Source organism: Mastigoproctus giganteus, chromosome 4 (assembly GCF_048544385.1).
Source record: "Mastigoproctus giganteus isolate SK-2022 chromosome 4, ASM4854438v1, whole genome shotgun sequence".
NCBI lineage: Eukaryota > Metazoa > Arthropoda > Arachnida > Uropygi > Thelyphonidae > Mastigoproctus > Mastigoproctus giganteus.
In genome coordinates, this window is record NC_143578.1 from 69343676 (window position 1) to 69371499 (window position 27824).

At 37.3% G+C, this 27824-nt stretch overlaps 1 protein-coding gene across 3 annotated transcripts in view; it reads left to right on the forward strand.

Annotated features, from left to right (window-relative positions):
• The window catches only part of LOC150086818 (centrosomal protein of 83 kDa-like), a 173621-nt gene that overhangs the window by 36909 nt on the left and 108888 nt on the right, over nucleotides 1-27824 (forward strand). For all 3 annotated transcript variants that reach the window (XM_090371589.1, XM_090371588.1, XM_090371590.1), the window contains 2 exons: nucleotides 3513-3761; nucleotides 16132-16378. In XM_090371589.1, the coding sequence (XP_090227715.1) occupies nucleotides 3513-3761; nucleotides 16132-16378 (496 nt within the window). The remainder of the gene's footprint in view (nucleotides 1-3512; nucleotides 3762-16131; nucleotides 16379-27824) is intronic.

The window sequence follows — 27824 nt, forward strand, 5'->3', positions numbered from 1 at the left end:
AATATGCGGTGGTCATTTCCGCATCCTCCGTATTTGGTGGTGACGGGCTCGAACCCCAGTCTAATCAAGAAGTGTGTGCTACGCACTACTGCTCCTTCCCACCTGGCTACGGAGGTGCCCACTTTGAATGAAGGATATTCTACACCACTGTAACTTCTTACATTTTTGAAACTAATAGTACCTACAACGTGGAGTAATAAAAGTCAAAGGTAGTACCTCTCAGTATTTGAAGGAGACACACCAAAAATTCTACCAATAACCTTTCCAAAGCCAGACTTTCTTTTCTGCCATATATTATTAATCCAAACATAGTGTACAAGTGTGTCAGGATAAATGTAGGGACTTGCAGTTTGTGGATTCTCATGTAAACGAAACCAAGCAGTAAGTGTGGTGTTCTTGTACTCTGATCTGAGTAGTGTCAGCTGCATCATCTTCAGTGAAATACATATTATGCTGTAGGTGTACAGGTAGTTGCACAACTTGATGAGATTGATTGTGCATTTTGTAAGCAAATATTCTGTATGCTGCTTCTGCAGAGCCAACGTACCTCATATTAATGTGAGTTGGTATCTCATTGTGATGAACAATATTGTAATTTTTCAGAACAATTCGCACAGGTGTGTCCTTTATAAATGTATTTATGTAAATACTTCATGCTATGAATGTTTGCACAGATTTCAACATTAATGTGAGCTTTGAAATACTTAAGAAGGAATGGATTATAAGGAACAACCTATTGTCAATCGTTACTTCAATGCCATCAACAGTTTTTTCAACAGTGTATCCAGTATTTGAGTGTCTTTGATATACTGGGTAACCCAGTAACCCTTGTTTCTAATGTAGTGCTGTGAATTAAGGTTGAATTTGAAAGTGTCTGCAATTCTGCCCAGACACGATATGATGAGAGAGCCTTGTCGATCAATTCGGTCCTGGAAAGATTGTGCAAGGCTCAAGGGATAGAATTTTTTTCAGCCTGGTCTGTGCTTGTTAACAGGAGAGACTGCTTCTACAGGGATGGGATACACTTAAATAGAAAGGGTACAAGAATATTTGCTGATGCTATTGAGGCAGTGTTAGGTGGATTGGAAAACTGCTAGCTTGGGGGGGGGGATATGTGGACTAATAGATTAACAGTAGCTGCTGGCAGAGGTGAAAGTGATTCTTGCACTGCTTCTATTGGAATGAGCAGCAGCCTGAAAAACAAGATGCAGGGTATTTTATTTCAGAGACTGCTGGGAGTCATTGCGGTATAAGTAAACACATGGGTTGTGTTAGGGTAGCTAAGAATAGGAACAGGTGCATGTATACTTGCGTATACACTAATGCTAGGAGTTTGATAAATGAATTTGAGGTGTTGGTCAAAACATCAAAGGCAGATGTTGGGTTATCAGAGACATGGTGTCACACAGATATAAGGAAAACAGAACTGGAATTTGGGAGTACAATGTGTACAGGAAGGATAGACAGGATAAGAAGGGAGGCGGGGGTTATGCTTCCAAAAGTTAAGAAACACACACACAATCCAAGGAAGTGTAGCCGTTCGACATCGCTGGACAGTGCAGTGTCGAGTCAGTTTGGTGTGACATAAGCACTGGATGATCAAAATTGAGAGTAGAAGTGTGTTATAGGCCTAATGACTCTGATGAGTATAATAAAATAACTGTACAGGGAAATAGAGTGGGCCAGTAAATCAGAGAGTCTTATAATGGGAGATTTTAATTTCCCGGATATTGACTGGAATTTGTGGGTTGGTCACTCACTCACTAGCAAAGCTTTTGTGGATTTATTGGATGATTGTTTTTTACATCAGCATGTTCAGGAGGCAACTAGAGGGAGTAATATTCTTGATCTGATTATCAGTAGCAATTCTTCACGCATTAAGAATCTGCATATAAAGGAACCACTAGGTGGCAGTGATGACAGTGTGCTGAAGTAGATTTACTCAAAGAGGTAACTACCATCAGGGGTAAAGGGAAGAGTTTTTGCTTTCGTAAAGGCGACTACGGTGGTCGGAGACAGTATTTAAATTCTAATTGGTGGAATCAACTAATGATGATGTTACCAACAGCAAATTCAAAATGGGAGGCATTCAAAGAATTGATCTTGGAAGTTACTAGGCTTTACATACCAACTAAGAAATATTGTTCAGGGTTTAGGCCTAAATGGATGTCAGATGAACTAATGAAACATGTGGCATAGAAGAAAAATGCATGGGATACATATAAATTAATGGGTGACGTGGAAGCTTGTGATAAATATAAGTTGGTCTTTAACCAAGTCACAAAGGAGATTAGGCAGGCAAAGGCAGATTATGAGAAATCTTTGGCAAAGGATGCAAAGAAAAACAGCAAAGAGTTCTTTATTTAGGTTAAATCTAGAAGGAAGGGGGTGAATCAGATTGGTCCACTGGATATCAATGGTTCAACTGTTGATGATCCTGCTCTGGTAGCTAACAAACTAAATGAGTATTTTGCATCTACATTCACACATGAGGGGATACCCAGGGAGGAGAATACCAGTGGTGAATTAAACTCTGGCAGTGAGCTAGATGATTTTGTAATAACTGAGAGTAAAGTGGAGGAGAAATTGTTGAAGATAAACATAAAAAAGGCACCCAGGGTGGATGGGATCTATCCAATTATATTAAAGGAGGCAGCAAAGGAAGTAAGGAAACCCTTAGCCATAATTATGAGAGCTTCCTTGGACTCAGGGGAGGTACCCATGGATTGGAGATGTGGAAATGTGACCCAAATTCACAAAGGAGGATCAAAGGGCGACACAAGTAATTACAGACCTGTTAGTTTAACTTCTGTTCCAGGGAAATTAATGGAGGCATTGGTTAAAGAAGCACTGCAGGATCATCTAGACAAGACTAGATGATCCTGCAGTACTTCTTTAACCAGGATCATCTAGACAAGACTTCAGTTATAGTTCGGACACAGCATGGTTTTGTTAAGGGGAAGTCTTGTCTGACCAATTTGATTGGACACTGTGATGTGGTCACAAAGGAACTGGATGCAGGGAATAACTTTGATATCATATATTTGGATCTTAAAAAGGCTTTTGATACTGTTCTGTTGCACATGGGAGACTGCTGCACAAATTGGAGCAGTGTGGCATTGGAGGCAAATTATTTGTTAATTACATGTTAACTATTATGCTGTGTGCTGCTATGATGGGTATCTGCATAACTCTGAAGCTTTTATAGCTGCTAAAATAACTGAATAAAGGAAAATAAACTTTTCATTATATAAGCTCTTATTCATAGTGCATCCAGAAGCAATTGTCAGTTATTGCCCTTAATATGTGAAATCAGTCTCCTATAATTAAAAATGTTTTTTCCTTAAGCACACCTCATTTCTTTTAACTTATAATAGAATATGGTCAAAAAAGCATGCTATTTTAATTGGTATTATCTTTTATGGACATGCTGTTTTTTAGAAGCTTGTTTATTTTAAATTTGTTTCTGATATTGTGCATTTTAATAAAGTTAATTTGTAATGTTTTTGTAGACCTCACAGTTACAAAAGAAAATAGACACCCTTCAGGAGCAGAAAAATGCTGAAGGTGAAAAGGAAGGTTTTAGATTACGTACTGTGCAGCGAGAAAATTCCCAGCTCCACCAGAAAGTTAAGGGACTTCTGGGAGAAGTGGAAGAACTACGTGCACAATGTGAAAAAGCTGGTATTCAATCTGACAATGTGACCAGACTCCAAACCAGACAGTTATCTGAGTATGCTGCTAATATTAGAGCTCTTGAAGTAATGTGCCGTTTTCTGTTCAGTATTTTTATATAAATATTTTTTTTATAACTTAACATTTTTATACATTTCTGTTTTATAAATTTAATAACTTAATATTTTATATAAGCATGTTATTTTGTTATAGGTTAATTCATTATGGTGAAATAGAAGCTAACATGCAAATATCAGAATATTTTAATTTACTTTCATTTTGGAATATAATTTTTCTATTAACTTTTCACTGAATTATCCAAATCTCACTTTTTTCCCCCAAACTGATAGAATTCCCTGTTGCTATCATCTGCTTTTCACTTGGGCTTTATTGAGCTATAACCCTGAATGTCAAGCAGTAGTGACAGTATGCTGCAATTCAACTGCCCTCTTGCAGCATACTGCCACCCCATTTCTAGAAATGTATTGCTTTTATTTTGCTCCTTTGATCATTTTAGCAGAAGTTCTCCTGCCTTCATGTGGCAAGACCTGAAACCTGATACGTAAAGACAACCCTCCAGGACCAAAAGGAGTAATCCACGAATAGCAGTAACTTAGCCCCTCTGGGCTGCCAGATGACGAGGAAAGATGATGCCAATATTAATGGAGTAATTAAGTAACAGAAGGTTTATATCAAATCATGACCAGTGCCAACCTTCCTAATTATGTATTCTGCAAGTGAACTTCCACCAAGTCAAACTATCATCACCTTCCAGTATTCAAAAAGAACTTTAAAACATTTCTGGATCCACAGAGACTATGAAAAGACTCAGATCAGGAAATGTACTCATTGAAACTACCAATGAAAAACACTTGGTGCAGCTACTGAATATTACCGTTTTTAAGCCCCCCCCCCCCTACACACACCATTCAGAAATCAAATGGAGTAGTTTCAAATTGGTACTTCCTTAATATGCCAGAAGAAGAAATACTAAATTAACTCACAAGGAGTGGTCAAGGTTAGGAGAATCTCAATTAAGCGAGATATTTATATCCTATACAAAATCTAATCTGCATGTTAACTCACCACAGCATCCTATTTCCATTAAATTTAATATTTAATAATATTTATCCTAAACTTTCTACAGCATTATAGATACCAAAAGTTTGGACATGCCCAAACAGTTTGCAAAGGAATTCTAATTTGTGCAAAATGTCGATCTACAGATCACAGTTGTCAAGATTGCAATGCATCTGAGGTTGAATGCGAAATTGTAGAAAAGGTCACCTAGACTGATGAAAAAGTGAAAATCTATTCTAAAATATAAAATATAACAATGTCTCCTGCCAAGAGGCTAAATGAAGTATCTTCCCAAATAATGTCAGCAAACCAACGTGTATACTGAAATTACCCGTTATCAATTAGATAGGAACCAAACTCATCCATATTCAAAAATCACTCTGTACAAAAATTACTCTATGGAAATAAGTACTGAACCTACCCATTATAGTTCTGAAAATCTCCCTCCACCTACAATCAAGAAGATAGAGAAATGTCTGTACACCCACAATGAAATTGATAGGAATAAATCATCAGAAGAGGTTTGTTTCTATTTGTTTGTAGAAGATGACATGAATTTTTTTCCCTCAAAAAGATATGATTAAGATAGACAAACAAAGCTTCAAGCCTCAGAAGCAACATAAAGGTACAACAAGAAATGAATGATAGAACCATTCATGGTTTTCAAGTCAGTATTAATGGAGTAATTAATGATATTAAAAATCTTTATGATCTCGTTATGTAATAGCAATAGGTGTCTGTCTTCAAGAAATATAACTAAAACCATAATCAATAGCACCGATTATGGTTTTAGATAACATAATTGAAGCATTGATATTTACAGAAGAAAAACTCTGTCAGTGAGAAATTATGGGAATGAAGTTGAAAAATATGTAATTAATGATATTGAAATTTCACATGATTATTTAATGAAAAAACTTTCGCACTTACAGGCGAGTAATGCTTCTGGGGTTGATGGCATATATACTGTAATTTTAAGGGAGGCGACAAGTGAGTTCATTGAACCACTGATGCTAATTATAAGCGCATCACTGGACTCAGGAGTGATTCAGTTGGATTGGAAAGTGCCAATGTATCTCCAATACATAAGGGCCATTCTAAGAGTGTACTGGGAAATTACTGACCGGTCAGCCTAATTTTAGTAGTAGGGAAAATCATGGAGGCAGTGATTAAGGGTGAAATTCAGAATCATTTGGATAGAAATGGAATTCTGAAGGATACACAGGATAGTTTTCTAAAGGGAAAATCATTTTTAACAAATCTGGTTAGCTAATCTTAATTAGTTAGTTTATCATGTTTAACAAATCTGGTGTGCTCCTCGCACTGGTAGGCTACCTTACACAATTCGGCCTCAACATAAACCCAGCAAAGTCTAAGTGCATACTCTACTCCCTGAAGAAAGAAAGAAACAACAACTATCTCACCCAACATCAGTGGGGTTTCCATCCCGCCTGTTCCATATCATTTAGATTTGGGGTTTGTCTTTGACACAAAACTGAGATTCAACCAGCATATTGACAAACTCATCAGTTGTGTGGTGCACCTGAAATGGACTGAAACGGTGCACCTGCATTACATCTCAGACAGGGTCACAGCAACAAAATATGTCAAGATCATTATATACTTCCTGTAGGGGCCTAGCGGCTAAATGACCAGAGGAACACGGTACACGACACAACACATGTAAAAAATCCATACACCTTTAAACCTCTGACATTGACAGTGTTCTGTTTCACACCCACAAAGTATATTACATGGAGATGGGGGAAACCCCTGGTGCCGTTTGACACTAAACACACTCTACACTCTCCCCACTACGTTATGCAGCTGAAATCTGGGTGTCAGCAGCACCTACGATCAGAAAACCTATCTGGGCAGGCGCCTCCGTAGCCAGGTGGGCAGGAGCAGCAGTGCGTAGCACACGCTTCTTGACTAGACCGGGGTTCGAGCCCGTCACCACCAAATACGGAGGATGCGGAAAGGTCAGGGAATGACCACCGCATATCCCGGAGCAATATGGCCTTAGTTGCTAATGCTCCTAAAAACCAAATAACAAACAAACTATCTGGGCAGTGGAATATTGGCCACTCAAATGGCTAACCTACAAGCATAGGTTACCACCCCATGTTCATACAACCGAAATGGCCCAAGCCCTGGGAATCTCCAGGCTGCCCTTTCTCATTGATGAAAAAAGACTGGTAATTACAGTAAAGATATTGACTGATCTGATCACGTCTCCTTCATTCTGGGATCTCTGTGTCTGGAGGATTCCACCTGCCCCGCACAGAGCCACCACAACTATCTGCCCGCTTCATTCATACCTCCACTTATCAGATCGTTTCCTATCATACCAGATGCTTCCACTTTTTTTTTTGTGGTCACAGAGGTGAACAGTTGCATCTGCACAATGCTCCACTTGATGTAGACAGCAGACGGTGATCGTAGGATGACTCAGCTGGATTGTGTATTTTGTTCGAGCACTTAACATGGATCTTTTGATTCTTAAGGTAACCATAGATAAAGAGAAGTAATTTATTTGAGGTAAGGGTTTTGTTCTTGATAGTTCTTATATATTTTTGTGTGTTTTTGAGCGTATTTCTGCATGGTGCAATCGCTATAACAATAGCAATCTTACTGTCAGAACCCTTGACTTGCCTACGCCTCAAGGGCCCAAAATTCTTAACTATATTAGATAGAAAATTAGTTATATCAAGGCTATCGTTGATAGGAAACTTAGGTCTAGTAATAGATTTAAGATATTTTTAGTTTTTAAGATAGTTTCCTTTGTTCAAGATGATTTTCCAGCCAAAACTGGGAAATCCCATTACTTGGGTTATAACAAGTCTAATTTTGAACAGACACATCAAATTATTTCTCCCAATGGAAGAAACAATATAATATGGACAGAACGACTGAAAAGGACTTAAATATGGACGAAAAAATGCAGAAACCAGGAGACAACCCTGACTTAAATATAGAGGCTATCTCAGATATCAGAGTTTTAAGGGAAAGAACCTCCCCCCCCACCCAATAATGAGGAAATAAATAACAAAGACACTGAATCATGTCCCTCAGGCCCCCTTGGTATGAAAAGGGCAAAAAAAAGGGAGAAATCAAATAGAAAATAAGAGTACAAAGAAAAAGATAGTAATGAAAATACAGAGAACAAAACAGAAGAGGAAATAAAGTTTGAAACTATTAACCAGATTCCAGACCCAATCAAACAGATTAAACAGTTAAAACTTTACTTAGAAGACTTCCTCCACAAGCAAACAAATAGAATAACATCTGCAACAAGATTACAGATAGTCAACTCCTGGACAGTTTTGGAGCAGAGAGTTATAGAGTTGAACACAGAAAACAGAGTTTTAAAAACCAAAGTGGAAACTCTGACAGAAGAAAAAAATAATTATAAAGAGATCAATACATTAAGTTATGCCTAAGTAGCAAGGGCAAATAAAACAGTGGCTCTGCAACCAAAAGAGGTTAACAAGACAAAGCAAACACCCAGAAATAAAGAGACAAACATTGTCATACTAAAAGCAGTGCCTGACTCAGCCCACAAATCTAATGAGGCTGACAAAGAAACAGTAAATACACAACTAAAGCCTTACTTAAAGGACATAAATATTAACAGTATGAGAAAAGTGAAAGAAAACGGGGTGCTACTGGAAGTAGCAAATAAAGAGGATTTAAAAAAGGCAGAGGCAATACCCGAAATCACAAAACTTGGGCTTTAAACAGAAAAGCCAAAAGAAAAAAATCCTCGCATCTTAATTTTTGATGTACCAGAGGCAACATTAGAAAAAGACATTAGATGGATATATATTATAAAAACTTCAGTAGCATAATTACAATAGATGAATTTGCTGCTGAATTCCTTCTAAAAAGAGGAACCAAAAGCAAAAGAAATGGATTATTTAATATAATAAGAAGATTTAAGATTTAGTAATAGATCTTATTATTACTTATTACTTCCCAATAGCAGAAATTACACCTAAAATATGGAAGGCACCACAGGAACAACATAGAATCTATGCTGGACCAGCCATAGATTCAGGGAACATTTCCCCATACAAAAATGTTTTAAATGTCATAGGTATGGTCATGCTGCCAGGAATTGCAGTCAAAAAGAACCTGTCTGTGGTCACCATGCAGTCAGTGGCCACAATTAAAAAAGTTGCAAAAATAAGTCTCAGCAGCCAAAATGTGCTACCTGCAAGGCAGCATGGCTGACTAACTATGCACACAACATCAGGGATGACAAATGCCCCTGCTATAAAAAAAATGGTAAAACTTATACAATCTAGGACCAATTATGGGCCAGATTGAAAATATAAACATGACTAGGGCTCTAAATCTTGTCCAATTGAATGCTCAAAGAGCGAGAGCTGTTGTAGATCAGATCAAGCTCAGATTAGAAGAAAATGACATAGACATCTTGGCACTACAAAAACCATACACACGAGTTCAAAGAAAACCAAGAAACTAAAAAATCATAGAATACACATTGGGTCCCCTCTACAGCAATAGTAGTTAAAAAAACACTGACCCTACAGTCACAATGGTGGGTCATCTCTGCTTCCCAGTGGCAGTGTGTGCTCATATCACTAGTGCTGTGGGATAGTTCTATGTTATCCCACTTTATTCCAGACCTGGTAAAGATATAAATCCTACAATAGAATATTTACAAGCAATCGCAGACCTTCACCTACAGCAAATATCATAGTGTGTGCTGATGTCAACTTCCAGTCAGCCTTATGGCATAGCCGTACAGAAGACAGTGGGCACAAACACAATGGTATTGTCAGATTTTATAGCCACGTCACCCTTTCAAGTGATAAATCAACCTAATGACTTACCAACTTTTAGCAGTACCATGTGGGAGAGTGACATTGATGTCACTCTTGCCACCAATTCAATAGCCTATAAAATTACAGACTGGTGTGTTCAGCCAGCCTGGACCACATCAGATCATAGAGCCATCACCTTCAAACTAAACAGGCAGTTACAAATAACCCAACATGCCTTGTTGTATATCAAAAGGTATAACCTTAAAAAGGCAAACTGGCAGATTTTTGCAGAACATACAACAGCTGAGCTGCAAAAACAGGGTCTAGATCAGACAGCTATAGTCCGGACGAACAAGCACTGACTATGACAAACATTTTAACAAAAACAGCAAACCTGTCTATCCCACGGAAAAAACCGAGGAAGCAGGCAGTCCCCTGGTGGTGCCCTGAACTGACTATACTCAGAAGGGTGCACCAGGCAAGGAGAAATTTTCAGAGCCAGAACATCTTGGCCACAAAATGAGGTGGATGCACTGAGAGATTCTTATAGAACTCTCAGGAATCAGTATGCAGCCCTCATAAGAGACAAGAAAAAGGAATGCTGGAGGCACTTGGTGGGAACTACTGCAAAACAATAAACCTTGGTGAGTTTTCTACAGAATAGTGACCAACAAGCTGCCAAGAGGAGATGTCTTGGAAACTGCTGTCAAACCAGATGGAACCCTGTGTTGGGTGGATTCTGTAAATAACATCCCAGAGAGTATTATTCAGACTGAAACTGGGAATCATTCCCCCACCCAGCTAGACATTATAAAAGAAAACACTGAATATGACAATTCCAATATTGAACCTCTGTTTACTATACAATACTTAGAAATAGCACCATCTAAAACCAAAAACAGTAAATGCCCAGGTTTTGACCTCTTAAATCTGATGATGACTTAAAAACTGTCAGGATAGCAGTATTCTGTGCCCTGACAGAAACCTGACATGGCAACCCCCTCCCAAGACTACCCTGCCATGTGTAGGAACCTTGGGCCCCCACACCAAATAAGTAACCATGTGGGGGGGGGAAGATGTACAGGCAGCCAGGGAAACAGATTAGCTGAAAAATATCAGTAAGCTAATAGCAAGGGGATGCAATGTAGAATGAAAGAAGAATGAATGAATGAGAATGAAAGACAGAATGAATAGGCTGGGCACTGAATGAACTAGGAATTATGTTAAAAGGGAATAAATGGCAGTTTTGGTGAAAGAAAGGGTGACCTAGCATGAGGGAAAGAGAGTGGGAATGATGGAAGAGAAAATGTAATTGGCCAAAAGAATACAAAGTTAATAATAACTTACATTACTTTATGTATACTAACAAACATTTACTAACAACACAAACACTATCAGTGCATTCTCCCCTGGCCTGCACTACAACTGAAGAATATCAGTGAAGAAGAAAATTCAGGTGCCCAGAGAGTGCAGTGCAGAAAGCAAGAGTCGAATATATGAAATGAAAGCCAGAAGAATGAATGAAAGTGTAAGTGTGTGAGAAAAAGAACACAAACCATAAATGCTACAGTTAAGTGCACACTAACCATAGTTTTAATTAGTATTATAATTTACACTACACATCATTGCATCCCCCTGGTGTGTGAGAAAAAGATGAATGAGTGAGTAAAAAAAAAAAAATAAAATAAATAAATAAATATATATATATAAAATGGGGGGGGGGATATATATATAAGAAAAAAGTATAATGCAAATAGAGTGAGAATGCAGATTATGAATGAAGTAAATGTGCCTCTCTCCCACCCTTTCACCTGGTGGGTTCCCCACTGCTAGCTAACATGTCCCACCTCCAGAGCGGGATGGACAGTTTGACCTTCCTACCAGATTTGACACTACGTGGACACGGCAGCCATCACCGACGAAGACATACTGTGGCTTTGCTGCTTACGTGCATTTGGTGATCTGAACTGGGTACTCTAACCCGGTTCCCTTTAAATCCCGGGGGGGGAGACAGGTCTCTGTCTCCTCCCATCTCTGCCTCCCCCATACTTCGCCAGGTGGGGCTTGTCTCCACTGACCGCTTTGGGGATGCCTACTCTATCATTCTCATTCTTCTACCTGTTTTCTCCCAGTCTTTGGTGTCCCCCCCCCCACTCTCACTAAACTGACCGAATACACCCCTAACAATGCTGCCAAATTGTAATCAATGTCTAAATTCTACTGCTTTCTTGTAAAACTTTCGGCCAAATTCTAGTGTTCACCCCTTTTTTTTTTTTTTTGGCCTTGCCACTGAAATCCTTGGAAATTGGGTGGTGGAGCCTGCCAGAGTACTTAAATAATCTACTGGGTGCCTGACCTGCCTCCTCATGGCAAAGTGTGGGCAACGGTGGGTCCCAACTGGGGCCCAACTGCTAAATGGTCAGAGAAACAACAGACCACTCCCCACACACTTTAAATCTCTGACCTCCACAGAGTTCTGTGTCACTTACAAAGAATACAATGCAGAGATGGGAGAAAGCCCTGGTGCCGTCAGACAACTACGACACTTTACACTTTACTTTACATTTTACTTTACATTCTCGGAAGAATCCAAGACATTGATGTCGACCTTAAATTTGCTGTCAACCGACAATATAGACGTTGGATACTTGGCCCCACACACCCCCATAGACTGCGAACTGTCAGCTGCATCTGCAAATCACCAAACTGCTTGACAAAGCGTTACAACCAATCAGAACCATCTAGATACAAGTGAAACTGCCCCGGTTGCTCCCAATAAGGAATACTCTGTTGGTCCAGACAGTGTGCACAAGGAAAAGCCTTCTTTCTTCACATCCAAAGACAGCATATCCTTTATCACCACTTGGAGATCCCTGTGAATTTACTAAAGAACATAATGGGGAAATGAGAGTGGCACTGCTGTTGCTGCTGTTACCCACACAATCGTATATGTAAATTGTATATGTATCAGTTGTCATATGGTTATTTAAGTTTAATGTTCTAAACCTCATGGTAAGATTTAGTAAATTTTGTAATATAATTTAATTTGTAATGTAATTTTTCAGAAGAGGGCAATTAGGTTAATTAATGATTCATCTCTAACAGAGTCTCTCCACTCACTGTCTCATAGATGTACTGTTTCTGCTGCATGCCTCTTCTACAGATACTTCCATGGGCACTGTTCTTCTGAATTGGCTTCTATAATTCCCGCTCTCTCTTTCAAAACAGTCCGAACACATGCCGCCAAGCCAAAATCATTTACTGTCCAATTTCAAACTCTCAGAACCAACTTTTCATCTTCCTCGTTTATTTATTCAACTGCCGTTTTCTGGAACAACCTTCCTTCATACGTATTTCCTGAAAATTACAGTCTACAGAAGTTCAAGTCCAATGTCAACAAATATCTTCTTTCGTCTTCTCAACCTCCAACCCAAGCACGGTACTAAGTACTATAGGTTCTGATACCTCTGGTGTTTGGGGTTTACATAAAAAAAAAAAAAAAAAAAAAAATGTTTAATGCCAGTTGCTTAATTAACAGCACTCTATATCATTTAATGTCATCTTATTTTGTTCTTTAATGTCTTATGTTATTTAATACTGCTTATCTGTAAACCCTTGTCTTTTTGACCATGAAGGGAAAGTGCAACACTGTTTAACCTTTTAACCAGTTACAATCAAAGGTTGTTGCAATAAAGATTTTCTCTCTATTTTGACAGGGTGCCTCATGAGCTGGATTTAGGAAATAATTTTGACATTGTTTATTTGGATCAGCAAAGCATTTGACTCAGTCCCACATGAGCAGTTACTTTATAAGCTGGAATAGGTTGGAATCACAGGGAAAGTCCTTAGATGGATAGCAGGAGGCAGAGGATTGTGATAAATGGTTATTATTCAATTAGGTTAATGTAAGAAGTGAGGTCCCCCAAGCATCAGTATTGGGACCACTTTTGTTTTCAATTTTCTTAAATGACATCGATGAAGGAATAGTGGGTGTGATGTCTAAATTTGCAGATTATGTAAAGATTGGTAGAGTAGTTAATGATCACTGCCAAGCAGAGCTTCTTCAGAGTGACCTAGATAGATTTCAGTGAAGGTCAGAAAAGTGGCAGCTATGCTTTAATCCAGCAAAGCGTAAGGTCTTACACCTGGGGTACAGTAACCCCAATTTAACTTATATACTTTGTGGAGTTGAACTAAAGTCAGTAGTGGAAGGAAGGGACTTGGCAGTTCACTGAGCATTGTAGATAGGTTGCAAGGAAGGCCCATGGTGTCCTATCGATAATTTATCAAACAATTGCTAGTTGAAATAAGGACATAATCCCATTATATAAGGCTGTTGTTAGATCACACTTGGAATACTTTGTTCAAGCGTGGAGACTGCACCTAAGAAAATGACATTGAGCTTCTTGAAAGGATCCAGAGAATTGTAGCTTGCCTGATGAGATCGGCAAAAGGATGTCCTTATGAGGAAAGACTTTGGACATGTGAGTTGCACAGCTTAGAAACTAGGCACCTCAGAGGCGACTTGACTGAAGTCTTTAAAGCTCTGACAGGCAAAAGTAAAATGAACGAGAAGGAAATTTTCAGAATTATAAATGATTCTGGAACGAGGCCATAAATTCAAGTTACAAGGGGAGATGTTTAGACTGGATTGCAGGAAGTTTTATTTTAGCCAGCAAGTTATAAATTACTGGAATAAGTTACCTACATGGGTGGTAGAGGCTGACAGTTTGGGGAAATTCAAAGGTCAGCTGGTTCTGCCTAAGTTGCTAATATATATTTTTAAATTGTATAGCATCACCAGAATAAGCAAATCTGCTATACATTTAAAAATATCTGAATCAACTTAAATCCATTTGGAAAGATGTTAGCATTTGGGCAGAATCGTGGATAAGGTATTTGTCTTTAAGTCGAACATAGGCTCAAGCCTTCGGTGAGAGCAGAAAGTCTTTCCATGATTGAAATTGAACACATGTAAAAGCATGCTAATTTTGTAGTATGGTTTTACAGTAAAAACATCTGCAATTTTTCAAGTCTGAACAACTTGTAGCTTACATTTGAGTTTATAAGGATTCAACTTTGCACTGGGTTTGCTTTGCATTAGCAACCCCCCCCCCCCCCCTTGTGTAGGAACAGACTGGTCTGTGACACTGGTGAAAGCTCAAAATCAGGAATGGCTGATATAAGATTGTAGTTTATGCATGAGGCAATCAGTTTTTGAGTGTCTGTGAGAGTGATTTGATGTCAAGATCTCTCCAGCATGGAATGTGCAATGATTTGGGGATGGGGAGGTAAGACATTCAGGTGCTAGTATGTTGACAACAGCCAGCATAATTCAGTACCCCATTCTCTAGTGTCATGAGTCTGTGACTGATTAAAAAGTGGTCGAACAACCAACCAAAAGTTATATGGGACAGCGAAGTGTGTTTGATGCCCATGGTGAGTGTCATGTGTCTCATTTCCTAAAACAACAGTGGCACAGCTGATCACCCAGCAGAGTGTAGAAATAGCAAAGCCAATATCCACATGGACAGTGTACCAGATATTAGCTTGTATAGGCTATTGACAGCCACTTTTGATGGCAGTTGACAGCCATCACAAGTACCATGCTCACTGTGTGAAACAACAAACTCTGCTTTGCATGGGCACAACAGCACCAATACTGGACCACTACATGTTGAAATTTGTCGCCTGGTCTGGTGCATTCCATTTCCAGTTCTGTTATGCTGATTGGGCATATCTGCATTTAGAGAAAGCAACATGAGGCCATGGCATATGTATGCACTGTTGGTGTTCAGCAGACTGGAGGTGGTGGTGTTGTTTTGGTTTGGGGGTTGTTTTTGTGGAATATCATGGATCCTTTGATCAACAGTTTGATAGGAATGCCTACCTTTCTATCGTCGCCGGCTAAGTGTACCCATTAATGATGACAGTTTACAGACAATTCTATCAACAAGACAATGTGCCATGCCACAAGGCATAGCAGGTTAATAACTGCTTTCAGAATGAATGTATGTATGTAAGTAATAGAGGCATGTGATGCAAGAATGCAAGCATATGAGCTTATGTAGCATCAGCCAAAAAAAAAAAAAAAATCACACAACCCTTCCCTCTAAATGTTTGTCCAGTTCCTCCTTGAATTTATTTAAGCTATCAACTTCCACAATGTGTTCAAAAGTGTCAACAGACTTGAGAATGAATACGAATATTGAAATAAATTTTGCACAAACTATTTTCATATACCTGAATAACAATATTTTTTGCTATAACCAATGATATATTTTGTCTTGCATTATGGTTTACCATATGCTATATAATTTTATGACAGGACAGCTGCACAAAGTACATCCTATGAGTATAAAATATTTATTCATATTAAAAAAAAAAACTTACTTAAAACTTTGAGTTCAAATAGAAGAGCAATTTAAATTATTTGATTACATCGAAAAGATACCAAATTAAAACCCATCAAATTTTTGTAAAATAATTGAAATTTTATGGAAATTGTTTGGTTTCTTTTAACTTATTACAATAACCTTTGACTTTGAATACTTTTTAGTTAATAATTATATTTTTTGTTCAGTCTGAAAAGAGCACACTGCAAATGCATAGGGAAGCTCTGCAAAAAGAAATTGCTACATATCAAGATGAGAAAAAATCCCTGTCTTCTCAGTTACATGAAGCTAAAGAAGAGATCTTAACATTAAAAAGTCAGTTGGAAGAACTGTTACATAAAACTCAGGTTGAATCCACCAATCTGCAAATCGAGAATGTGAGGAAAAGAGCTGAAGTAGAAAGGGAAAGAGATAAATTAGCTTCAGAATTGACAAGTAAGTGTTAATTTGAAAAACACACACACATACAGGTAGCCTTCATTTTGCACTGGTCCGATTTGCACCGATTCGCAATAGCGCTGATCACTAACCACAAGGCAATGAATATTTATTTTTGAAAGTTTAAATCGTCAAACAAAATTTATCGACATTGTACTGTACTAGGTATCATGCGCTGTTCACATGATCAAGGACAATCTAAGCCAATCACAAATAATACAACGTCAGTTTTGCAACCAATAGATCAGGGAGTAATAGCCACCTTTAAAGCTTATTACCTACAGCAAACATTTACAGAAATGGTAAAAGCTTTAGATGAGTCCAACATTACCATTAGATAATATTGACGGTCGTTTGATGTCTTAAAGGGCATCAATCACATTAACACAGTCTGGCAAGAAGTGACTGTCAATTGTCTAAATGAAGTATGGCATAAACTTCTCCCAGATTTCATGCATGACTTTAGAGGATTCGAGCCACAACAGAATGTTGTAGAAAACATCAGCAGGCTGACACAAGAGGCAGAGTTAGAAGAAGTTACAGTTGAATATGTAACTGAGCTCTTGAAAAGTCATGCACAGACTCTTTCAAATGAACACCTTGAAGTTGATAGCAGGAGGAAGAGGTAGAAGAAGATCCTCTAAAAATTATGAAGCCCAGTGATCTACAACCGATTCTTGCAAGTGTAGAGTCCCTCATTAATGAGCTCTGTGACACTGATTACAACTGGGAGAGGAGTGCCACAGTTAAAAGGGGTGTCATATCAACCCTGACCCGTTATTTTGAAATTCTTAAAGAAAGGAGGAAGAAATCCGGGCAATCAACACTTGCTTCTTTCTTCAAAAAAGACATCCTCCTCAACCAGGACCTTCAAAAACCAACTAAAAATTCGGCATTACGGAAAATTTGTTTTTCACTGTCAAAATGTTTTGTAATTTATTTTTTATTTATTATATGTAACTGTATTTATGTAGGTTAAAAATAAAACACTTTAAATTAAATACATTACGATAACTAATTTTTTAATTAAAAAAGTTTGTCCTGAACTTTAAATACTTCAGTATTGAAAAGGGTAGGTGAAATTTTTGGTGCCCCGGAACCTCATATTATTATAACATTAACTTTATATTTTTATTTAATTCGCTGCACATTATAAAAAAAAAAAAAAAAAAAAAAGCCATAATTTTTAAAAAATTTTTGCTTAACTTACTATTCTTACTTAACCTAACCCTGCTATTTCCCATTAATTCCATTATAGGGTTCCATTTGTGCCGATTCCATTTGCACCTGTCCCCCCTATGAACTTCACGGGCTACCTATATATATATATACACACATACACACATACACAGTGTTCTCTAAAAGTGTATTTTGTGTTTCTTTTATTATTTTTTTCTCACCCATTGTTTCGTACTGTTTACATTTTGCGTAAATGTTTTATATAATTTTCGTACTATTTTTTATTTTAACTACTTCATTATGCTAATATATATATATATATATCTGATAATTCAAAATAAAACAATACAAAAAAAAATAATACAAAAAATACAAAAAATTTTTGTATTATTTTTTGTATTTTTTTTTTTTTTTTTTTTGTATTATTTTTTGTATTGTTTTATTTTGAATTATCAGATATATCTGGGCTTCATGGGGAGGATGTGCATTTTGCTGCCTCTAATGACAGCTTAATATTTATTTATTTTATATTTTATGTTAAACTTTAAGCCATTATTTAAATATATATATATATATATATATATAAAGAGAGAGAGATTACTGCTTTAGCTGTTGTAGTAATATAAGAATTTTTAGAATTATATGGGTTCAGCAGGATAAATAGTTACAGTTTCAGTACAATGTGACATTGGTGAAACTGTCTCAATGTAAATAACCATGGGGGTAAAGTGCACAAAGGTCTAGAAAGGCTTCAGATTTATTGGGAAAACAAAAGTATGGCTAACAAGTGGAACGGTTATGAAAATATAGCAAATACATTAACCTCATATTATTACGTTAATTTTTATTTAATTCACTGCACATTATAAAAAAAAAAAAAAAAAAAAAAAGCCATTATTATTTAAATGTTTACTTAACTTACTATTCTTCAAAGCACACTATAGCTGCAGCAGCTTATGTGCCATTAAACCATAATAGCACGCACACACGCACAACACACACACACAGTGTTCTCTAAAAGTATATTTTATGTGTTTCTTTTATTATTTTTTTCTCACTCATTGTTTCATACTGTTTACATTTTGCGTAATGTTTTATATAATGTATAAATAAAATAACGTGGTTAACAGTGCAGTACAGGGACATTTAGAATTATGAAGGATACACAACAAGGTTTTGTTAAGGGAAAATTATGTTTCACTAACTGGTTAACTATTTTGATACAATCACTCATGAGCTGTATGTAGGAAATAATTTTGGCATTGTATATTTGGATTTTAGCAAAGCATTTGATTCAGTCTCTCATGAAAGATTATTGGAACATGTTAGGATCATGAGTAAGATTCTAAGATGGACATAGAGGTAACTGAAGGGCAGAGGTAGAGAGCTTTGATTAATGCTTACTCCTCAGATTGGGCTAACATTGATTTGGGGTCCTCATTGATTGATTTTATGACTGGTGTTTCTTTACCCAGTGGGCTGGGGATAACTTAGGGAAATTCAAAGCTCAGCTTGATAGCTAAATTAAATTGAGAACTTACTTTTAATAAGGTGCAAGTGCTTATGGACTCTGACATCCATTCACTATTTTCCTCCATGCTATTATCTCTTATTTCCTATTAGATCTTTATCTATCCCAAGTACTCTTTCCTCTAATGCTTATTGTTGCCATCAGTCCATCTTCCTCAAAGTCTGACTCTTATCACTATTAATTTTTGCTTTGAATGAATGTGTTTAGCTAATTGCTCTGCTTCCATATACCAAATATCATCTTAAATTTGCTTCACCTTGCCTTGGATCAGATATTATTTACCCAAATTTTTTTTCTTAATTTCCTCATTTGTAATTCACATTGCATACACATGTTTGTTATATTTCATTTTTCTTAAGTCTCATTTCTGATGATTCTGATTTTTGATCCATGTTACAAAACAAAAATAGGCATCGTTCACTTACAATAATTCCTATTTTTCTAACATTATTTATTGTTAGTATCACTTATGGTGCAAGTGTTCCATTTCCCAACTGATAACCACTTTACCTCTATAAAGAGGCAAATGCCTACCTGTATTCTAATTCCTGGCATATGAATTTAAGTCTGAATAACTGCTTATAATAGTAACTAGGGGCTTCACCCCCTGCTCGCTTCTTTTGATAAAATAAAATAAAATACTTACAGAAGCTTTCAACACTGTGTGTCTCTTCCTCAGCAATGAATACATAAATACATTACGATATCTATATAATACCGGTGTAGATACACCATAGACAAACTCTTAAAGAAAAACTACGATCGTAGTGTGAAAGCCATAATTTCATCTGTATCTCATATTATTGTTAAATCAGTTTATTGACCCAATAAATATGGTCTGAAACCCTTACATGGCCATTCAGCCAGGAGGGCGATCCATAATACAATTGATTATTTACACATTCGGCCAAATATTGTGCTCATAGTTCACAATGAGTTACCAAGTATTGCACTACTCCAAATAAGTAATGCTTCACTAATAGAGAGACTATTGTTACTTATTTTCGGTGGGCACTGCTACCCAGATGGACCGTTTCAAAGATAGTTGGCTTTTCATCGGTGGGTGCCTTTCACACTACAATCGTAGTTTTTCTTTAAGAGTTATCTATGGTGTATCTACACTGATATTATATAGAATCTTAAACTCTTAAAATATTATGCCTTGTTACATTTAGTTTATTTAAATAAATATGTTACATATGGAAATCAAGAATGGTACCGCGTGGTCATGTTAGATAAACATAGCACATGACCACTCTTATACAGTAACTTGTTTTACCACAGTAAAACAAGCTTCTGTATTTTAGTATTTATATATTACCATGTAACCCACATCTCTCTTCTCCCATTGGCTGAATAAATATCATTAAGAGGAAAATTATTTTAATGTATAGAAAGATATCAGAAGGATAGTATTATTCTGATATTACTATGATAGAACTGAATACAATACGTTCTAAGCCAGAAGGCCAAGAAGCAATATTTTTATTACTATGATAGGAGAGAACTATGCTTTTGAATAAGAATCATATAGAGCCTACTTAAGCATTATGTGTAAATAGCCTCTACCTTTCGTTTAGTGACAGTCAACTTAAAGCTCCCAATAGAAACAATGTTCTCTACCTTAATACTTCTTCCACTGATTCATGGCATAATGGTCTTTTCTTAATACCCTTATTAGCATTAGCATCAGCAAAAAAAAAAAAAAAAAAAACACCCTTCCTACTTCACCCATCCCTTCGCTCCAAATGTTTGTCTAGTTCTTCCCTGAATTTATTTAAGCTGTCAACTTCTACAACAACAGATGGAAATTTGTTCTAGCAATCAACCACCCGCTGGCTAAAGGCAAATTTTTGCACATCTATTCTACAACTGTCTTTCCTCAATTTGAATTTGTCCCCCCCAGGCTATTAATCTGGGCAAGAGGAAGAATCCCATCATTGAGCTTGCTCAAACCATCCAAGGTCTTATACACCTCAATCAGATCACTTCGTGGGTGCCTAGCCTCCAGACTGTAATTTGCAAAACTTAAGCCTTTCTTCATAAGAGCAACACTTTTTGTTCCATTCGCTGTTCTTATTGCCCTTCTCTGTGCTCGTTCCAGCAGCTCTTACATCCTTCTTAAAATGAGGCCTCTAGACCTGTATACGGTACTAAAGTTGTGGCCTGACCATTGCCTTGTACAACGGGATAATCACCTCCTTATTCCTGCTCGAAAAATTCCTGTATATCATTGACAAGACACCATGAGCTACTCGTACAGATTGTCTGCACTGCTCAGAAAACTTCATATCTGACTGCACAATTACTCCTGGTCCTTTTCATTCTCTACCACCCTAAGTGTAGTACCACACGGTTCATACGTTACTGTGGGGTTACCGCTATCCATATGCAGTATATTTACATTTGTCAGTGTTAAATATTGTATGATGGATCACTGAGAAAGGGTCATACAATTGTTTTTTAATGTTCTTTGATCTATTGTGGCTAATGCATCCTACATTGGTATAGTTATTACCATAATTCACAGTTACGTTGAGATGTTATACTTCTGAAAAGAATTTCAGAACATTCCAGGTTTGACCACCACAATAAAGTGATGTTATTTTTCAGACATTGCATTAGACTTTTTTTCTGTTTACTGAATGAAAATAGGCAGTGCAAAGTAAAATTATGAAACCCTGAAGACTTTAATAACAAATAACCAAAGGTTGAGAGAAATAATTGTATAATGAGTAGCAACTTATGTAGATTTCATAAAGGCAAATCTCTAAAATACAGTGTGTGATCTCTTGCCACTACTAGCCAAGCTTCACACATATATGATATTATTAAACTGATCAGATTATCTGATTAAACTGATCATCATTTGCCACTGCTAATGCTAAAATGACATATTTTTATCTTGAGCAGTCACATGTGACATTCGTTGCTTCAGAGCCAACTTGCATGCTATTATGTAGATTTTTCTTTTGAATGTGGTAAGAGCCAGTTGCATCAGTTCTCTCCATAGTTCACAACAGTAGGAGAAGAGTTTGTAAAAAAAAAAGCCTCTGATTCATTCTGCCAACTTCAAGGAGATTGAACAGAGACAGGAGGACCACCCTTCCAGTTGTTTTCCTCTCCACTTCAAGCAGACAACCAGATCACACAAAACTTCTCAGTGCAACCTGAGATCCAACATGGTTCCTCCTTAAGTCTCCCACCCAACCTTATCCCTTGAGCGGGGCATATAAACACTCCATCCTATATTCTAGGCTTAGGAAATCAGCCAAGATCACCCTCAGGGCAGAGATCTATGCAACAGTTTTTTCCCCAGTAAAGCCAGTGCAGTTACTATTATTAAAAAAAAAAAAAAAAAAAAAAGAGAGAGAGAGAAAAAAAAAAAAAAAGGGGCAGCAAGTTAAAATGCTTATAGCTGTTTTGAAGTGCACAAGTTCCCCTCCAGTAAGCTGTTTAGAATCTAGATCATTATAAATTCAAGACAAACACAGCTGGCCAATTATTAACAGCCTATGGCATTAATTTGCATCATGTGATTGTTAGATTAACCACGTCATATTAGTCATTAGGCATTTTCATGTAGGTTGTTAGATTAACTTCATGAAAGTTTAATATCTCTGTGCCATGTATGTTTAATGACATGGGTGGACAGTGCAATGTTGAGTCTGTTTGGTGTGACATAAACACTGGGAAAGGGAAAATGAGAGTAGGAGTGTGTTATAGGCCTAATGACACTGATTAGTATAACGAACAATTGTGCAGAGAAATAGTGTGCCAGTAAATCAGAATGTCTTGTAATCGAGGATTTTAACTTTCCAGATCTTGACTGGAACTTGTGGGTTAGCCATTCGCATCCTAACAAGACTTTTGTGGATTTATTGGAGGATTATTTTCTACAGCAACATGTTCAAGGGGCAACCAGAGGGAGTAATACTCTTTATATCCTTCTTATATCTTTATTCTGATTATCAGCAGTGACTATTCATACATTAAGAATTTTTGCAGATAAAGGAGGTGATTATTCCCTTGTATAAGGCAATGGTGAGGCCACACCTTGAGTACTGTATACAGGTCATTTCAAGAAGAAAATAGACCTGCTGGAATGAGTACAGAGAAGGGCAGCAAGATTAGTGAATGGAACAAAGGGTTGCTCTTACGAAGAAAGGCCTAAGTTTTGCAAATTACAGTGTCTGGAGACTAGGCACCGGCAAGGTGATCTGATAGAGGTGTATAAAGCCTTGAATGGTTTGAGCATGCTCAATTTTGATGGGATTCTTCCTCTTGCTCAGAATAATCACCTGAGAGGGCATAAATTCAAATTGAGGAAAGACAGATGTAGGATGTTGCCGACCGGGCTAGCCAGGTGGGTAAAGTGCCTGCCTGGCAACGCAAAGGTTGCAGGTTCGAATCCCGCCTCAGGCTTGGATCAAAGTACTGCAAAAAAAACCTTGGGAGGTGCACTATGGCCACAGAAGCTGATGCGCCAACAATTACCAAAAAAAAAAAAAAAAAGAAAGAGATGTAGGATAGATGTGCAAAAATTTGCCTTTAGCCAGCTGGTAGTTGGTTAGTGGAACAGACTTCCATCCCTTATTGTGGAAGTTGATAGCCTAAATAAATTTAAGACTCAGCTGGACAGGTATTTCGAATGAACGGAGGGGTGAAACGGGAGTGGTTTTTTTTTTTTTTTTTTTTTGGTTGACGCTGCATAAGCTTACTTTCTTGCATTATATGCCTCTACTAATGCTAATGTTCATGAATAGCAATAGGTATGATCTTTTCTCTATCATAGATTGTATGATCTTTTCTCTATCATAGATTGTATTATCTTTTCTCTATCAGATTGTGTGATCTTTTCTCTACCATAATTCCAAAAAAATTTATTGTATCTTAGTTTGTAAAAGAATAAGAGAAGTTTACCTCAGTATGATATGTAGAACACTTCCGTACGATACACTCCAGAAATTAAAATGAAAACAATTAAAAAATTGAATCTTAAATTACAGTAAGAAATAATTAACAATAATTAAAAATGAAATGAACAGAAAAATTAATTTAATGCAATTAAACATTAAGTAAAAAATTAATTTAACTCAATTAAACATTAAGTAAAATATTAATTTAACGAAAAGAATTGCAAAACGATTTTCCTTTCTCCAAAAGAATATCTAATGTGTATTCAACGTTTACATTCGTATATAATGAGGTAACATCTAGTGAGAATAAATTATCATTACCACCAAGTCTACAGTCCTTAAGGTTATTAAATAGTGTATCGTAGTTCTTAATCCCAAATTGTAAAGCCTGTCTAAAGGGTTTATAATACTATATACATCTGTGGCCAAGGATGAAAATGCTGAATAAGGAAACAATATTACTTAGGAAACAATAGGCCGAATAGGAAATCCAGTCTTTTGTAATTTTACCTGACCAAAAAGTGAGGCCGAGGTCTCCTGTCCTATCTACAAACTAATTTCTAGTTATTTCGATAATAGAAGCCTTGTGGTCTCCTCCGGTTTTTGCTCGGTTACGAGGTCGGTTTCTAGGGGTTGTCCTCAGGGATCCGTTCTTGGCCCTGTTTGCTGGAACGTGGTCCTTGATGGATGGCTAAATGCCCCTCATGATGATATTGTCAACATTGCCTACGCTGACGATCTTGCCTTGCTTGTACCTGGGAATTCTCGTCTAGAATTGGAAATTAAAGCAAACCACATCTTGGATGATCTTCACATGTGGTGTTCCCTCCATAAACTCTCCATTTCAGTCCCTAAAACTAAACAGGTTCTTCTGAAAGGCCTACTGAATCGTAGTCGTCCCCCTGTGGTTAAAATTCTTGACCAGGCTGTTAAATTGGTAAGTGAATATAAATACCTTGGGGTGGTGATTGATGATCGTTTATCTTTCATTCCCCATTGTAAGTACCTTTGGCAGAAAATCCGTTCTCTTACCGGCTGGCTGTTGCGTCTTGCCCGTTCCCTCTGGAATCTTAAGTCGTCTTCTCTTGGTCTTTACTACAAGTGTATCTTCATCCCCATCGTCTGCTATGGTGCTGGCGCTTGGGGCTTCAGAATTCTTAATTCACTGGTCCAAAAATACCTTCTGCAGGCGCAGCGGTCCTTCCTTCTCTATACTTGCAGGGCATGTAGAACTGTTTCTACTGATGCCCTGCTTGTTATTAATGGTCGTCTCCCTATCTACCTGGAAATTATATTGCATTTCTTGTCTTACCATAGGAAATCTCTCTCTCTCTCCTGCCTCGGTGGGAGATTTTGCTAATAATTATGAGAACTCTACAAATGTTGATCTGGCCAGACTTTCCAATCTTGCTTTGGAAGAGTGGCAACACTCTTGGGATGATTCCTCTCTCGGCAGAATCACATACGCTTTCTTTCCTCGTGTTTTTATTAAAGATAAAAATTTTAACTGGCTTCAACTTGGGTTATTTCCCACTTTCTTAATCACGGGACATGGAATTAATTCTCGTTTGTATAGATTTGGACTCGTCCCCTCTCCTCTCTGCTCTTGTATCTCTGAGGAGACGGTTGAACATATTGTCCTACATTGTAATTTATATGTGGATTTAAGACAACAATTGTCTATCTGTACAAATGTATATAATTTAGATGATTTTTGGCGCCTGGTTGGGTCGGCGGACTCTCTTTCTGCCTTCTCTTCTTTTGCTAATAGTGTCTTCCGGAGAAGAGCGGCTTTATCAAGGAATAACCCTTGATTTCGTTATTTGTTCTTAATATTTATATATATTACTGTATTGATTTTTTTTTTTTTTTGAGAGGAGTTTCTTCCTTGCCTAAATTGTCTTGTGTTTTGGACGCAGAGTTTTTGCTTCTTTTTCTGGAGACTTGTTTCAGGTTTTTGCCTGGCCGAGTGGGAGAGATGGACCTCCCCTCTCCCACTTCGAACTCTGTCCGGGTTGCCTGAAATGATTTTCTGTGTTAAATTGTATGTATTTTGTAAATACTGTAATTATCTTGTTATCATGGTGCTTTTGTTTGATTTGTTGTTTGCTCTCAGAATTGAGAGTAACTGATTTTATTGTGTTTTAAATCAGCAGTTAATCTTAAATGTTCATATATTGTACATTACTTGTGTAGTTAGCTCATTATTATGTTGAAGAGACAGTTTTTCTCTTCTTGCGTTGTCTGTTTGGCTCTGAGGAGTGGGATGGACCTCTCCCTGCTCCCTCAGATCCAACCTTCAGTTGGCTATTCTGGTTGAGTGAGATGATTTTCCTCTCTAGCCTGTCTTACTGCTGGCTGCTTCTCTTGCTGCTTGTGTTTTGATTTAATTTTGTTTTCCTGCGGGGCTGATTATTTGTTGTATTTTTCTTTCCTGCCTGATTGCAGCTGCAATCAGTTGGGTTTTTGCTAGTACCATATAGTTCTTAGTCTAGCATTTTTAGTTGTAAATGGGTTTTGGTTCTGAGGGGTGGGATGGACCTCTCCCCGCCCTCTCAAATCCAATTGCTTTGTTGGCAATTGACATCCATTTTTTTTTTTTTTTTTTAATGCTTACCTATGCATTATTGTTAATTCTACGTGTCTTGTTATTTGAAACAAGTTTTGTTTTTCGCAGCTTGTGGTAGCAGCTTTGCACTTGCTGGTTATGTACATATGTTTATAGATTAGATTACTTGTGCAGAGACATTTTCTCTGCATATTAATTAATTGTTGTTTAATACTTAACTTATTATTTTGATCTGTTATACTTAGATTTAAATTTAGAATTGCTTTTGATTCGGTTAACTAATTTATTTGTACAGTATTTATTGGTGAGTTCTGTTTGTCTTGGGTGAGTTCTGTTTGCCTTGGGTGAGTTCTGTTTGTCTCTTTGTGTTTTGTATATATGTTTCTACATTTCTTCTGGTTGACTATTTCTGTTAATTTCTTGGTTGACTAATTTTTCAGCCAAGATTTTAATTACTTATTTTGTAAATATTGTATATTTTACTCTCTGCTTATGCAGTGTAATTTGTTAATATGTTTACTGCTATGTTTCATATCGGTGACATAAGTATTTATTATTTATCTTAATTTATTCTTTTAAGTGGCTATCTAATAGCCACTTGTACATTACCTATGTTCTTTCCTTGAGACTTTTCTTTTTCCCCTTGTCGGTTCAAGTTGGGCTTCCTTCCCGGCTAGGGGAATCTTTCTTTCAAATGTACAAGCCTTCAGGCTTCAAAATTTTACCTCTTCAAGCTCTCTCGCTTGTTAGATTTTCCAACTAGTGTTTTCCTCTTTCCTGTTTCTTCTTTTTCCTGAGAGAGTGTTTTGCTCTAATTTCTTCTTCTACTTTCTTTTCTCCTACTTTATCCTCCCTATTCATTATTTACTATAACCGGGATTCCACTTGTTGGAATCCCACTAAGTGTAATTTAGATAGTTCCTGGAGCGCCTCCACGTGGCTAGGGACGGGAGTCGGGACGCAGGTAGCTTGCTCCCTGCCTCCCGGCTGCTAAGACTCCAGGGCCGGCAAACAACAACCATCACAACACACACACACACACACACACACACACACACACACACACACACACACACACACACACACACTTGCCGGCTATAAATAACCTACAGATGCTACAGCGGTATATAGGGGTAACCCTGGAGGCCGCAATCAATACAAGAATACCTTGTCCCTTGACCAAAAAGTACAGGAATATTGTATGTTCTGGCCTTCAATTCCTTTAACTGAACCATAGTAATATAG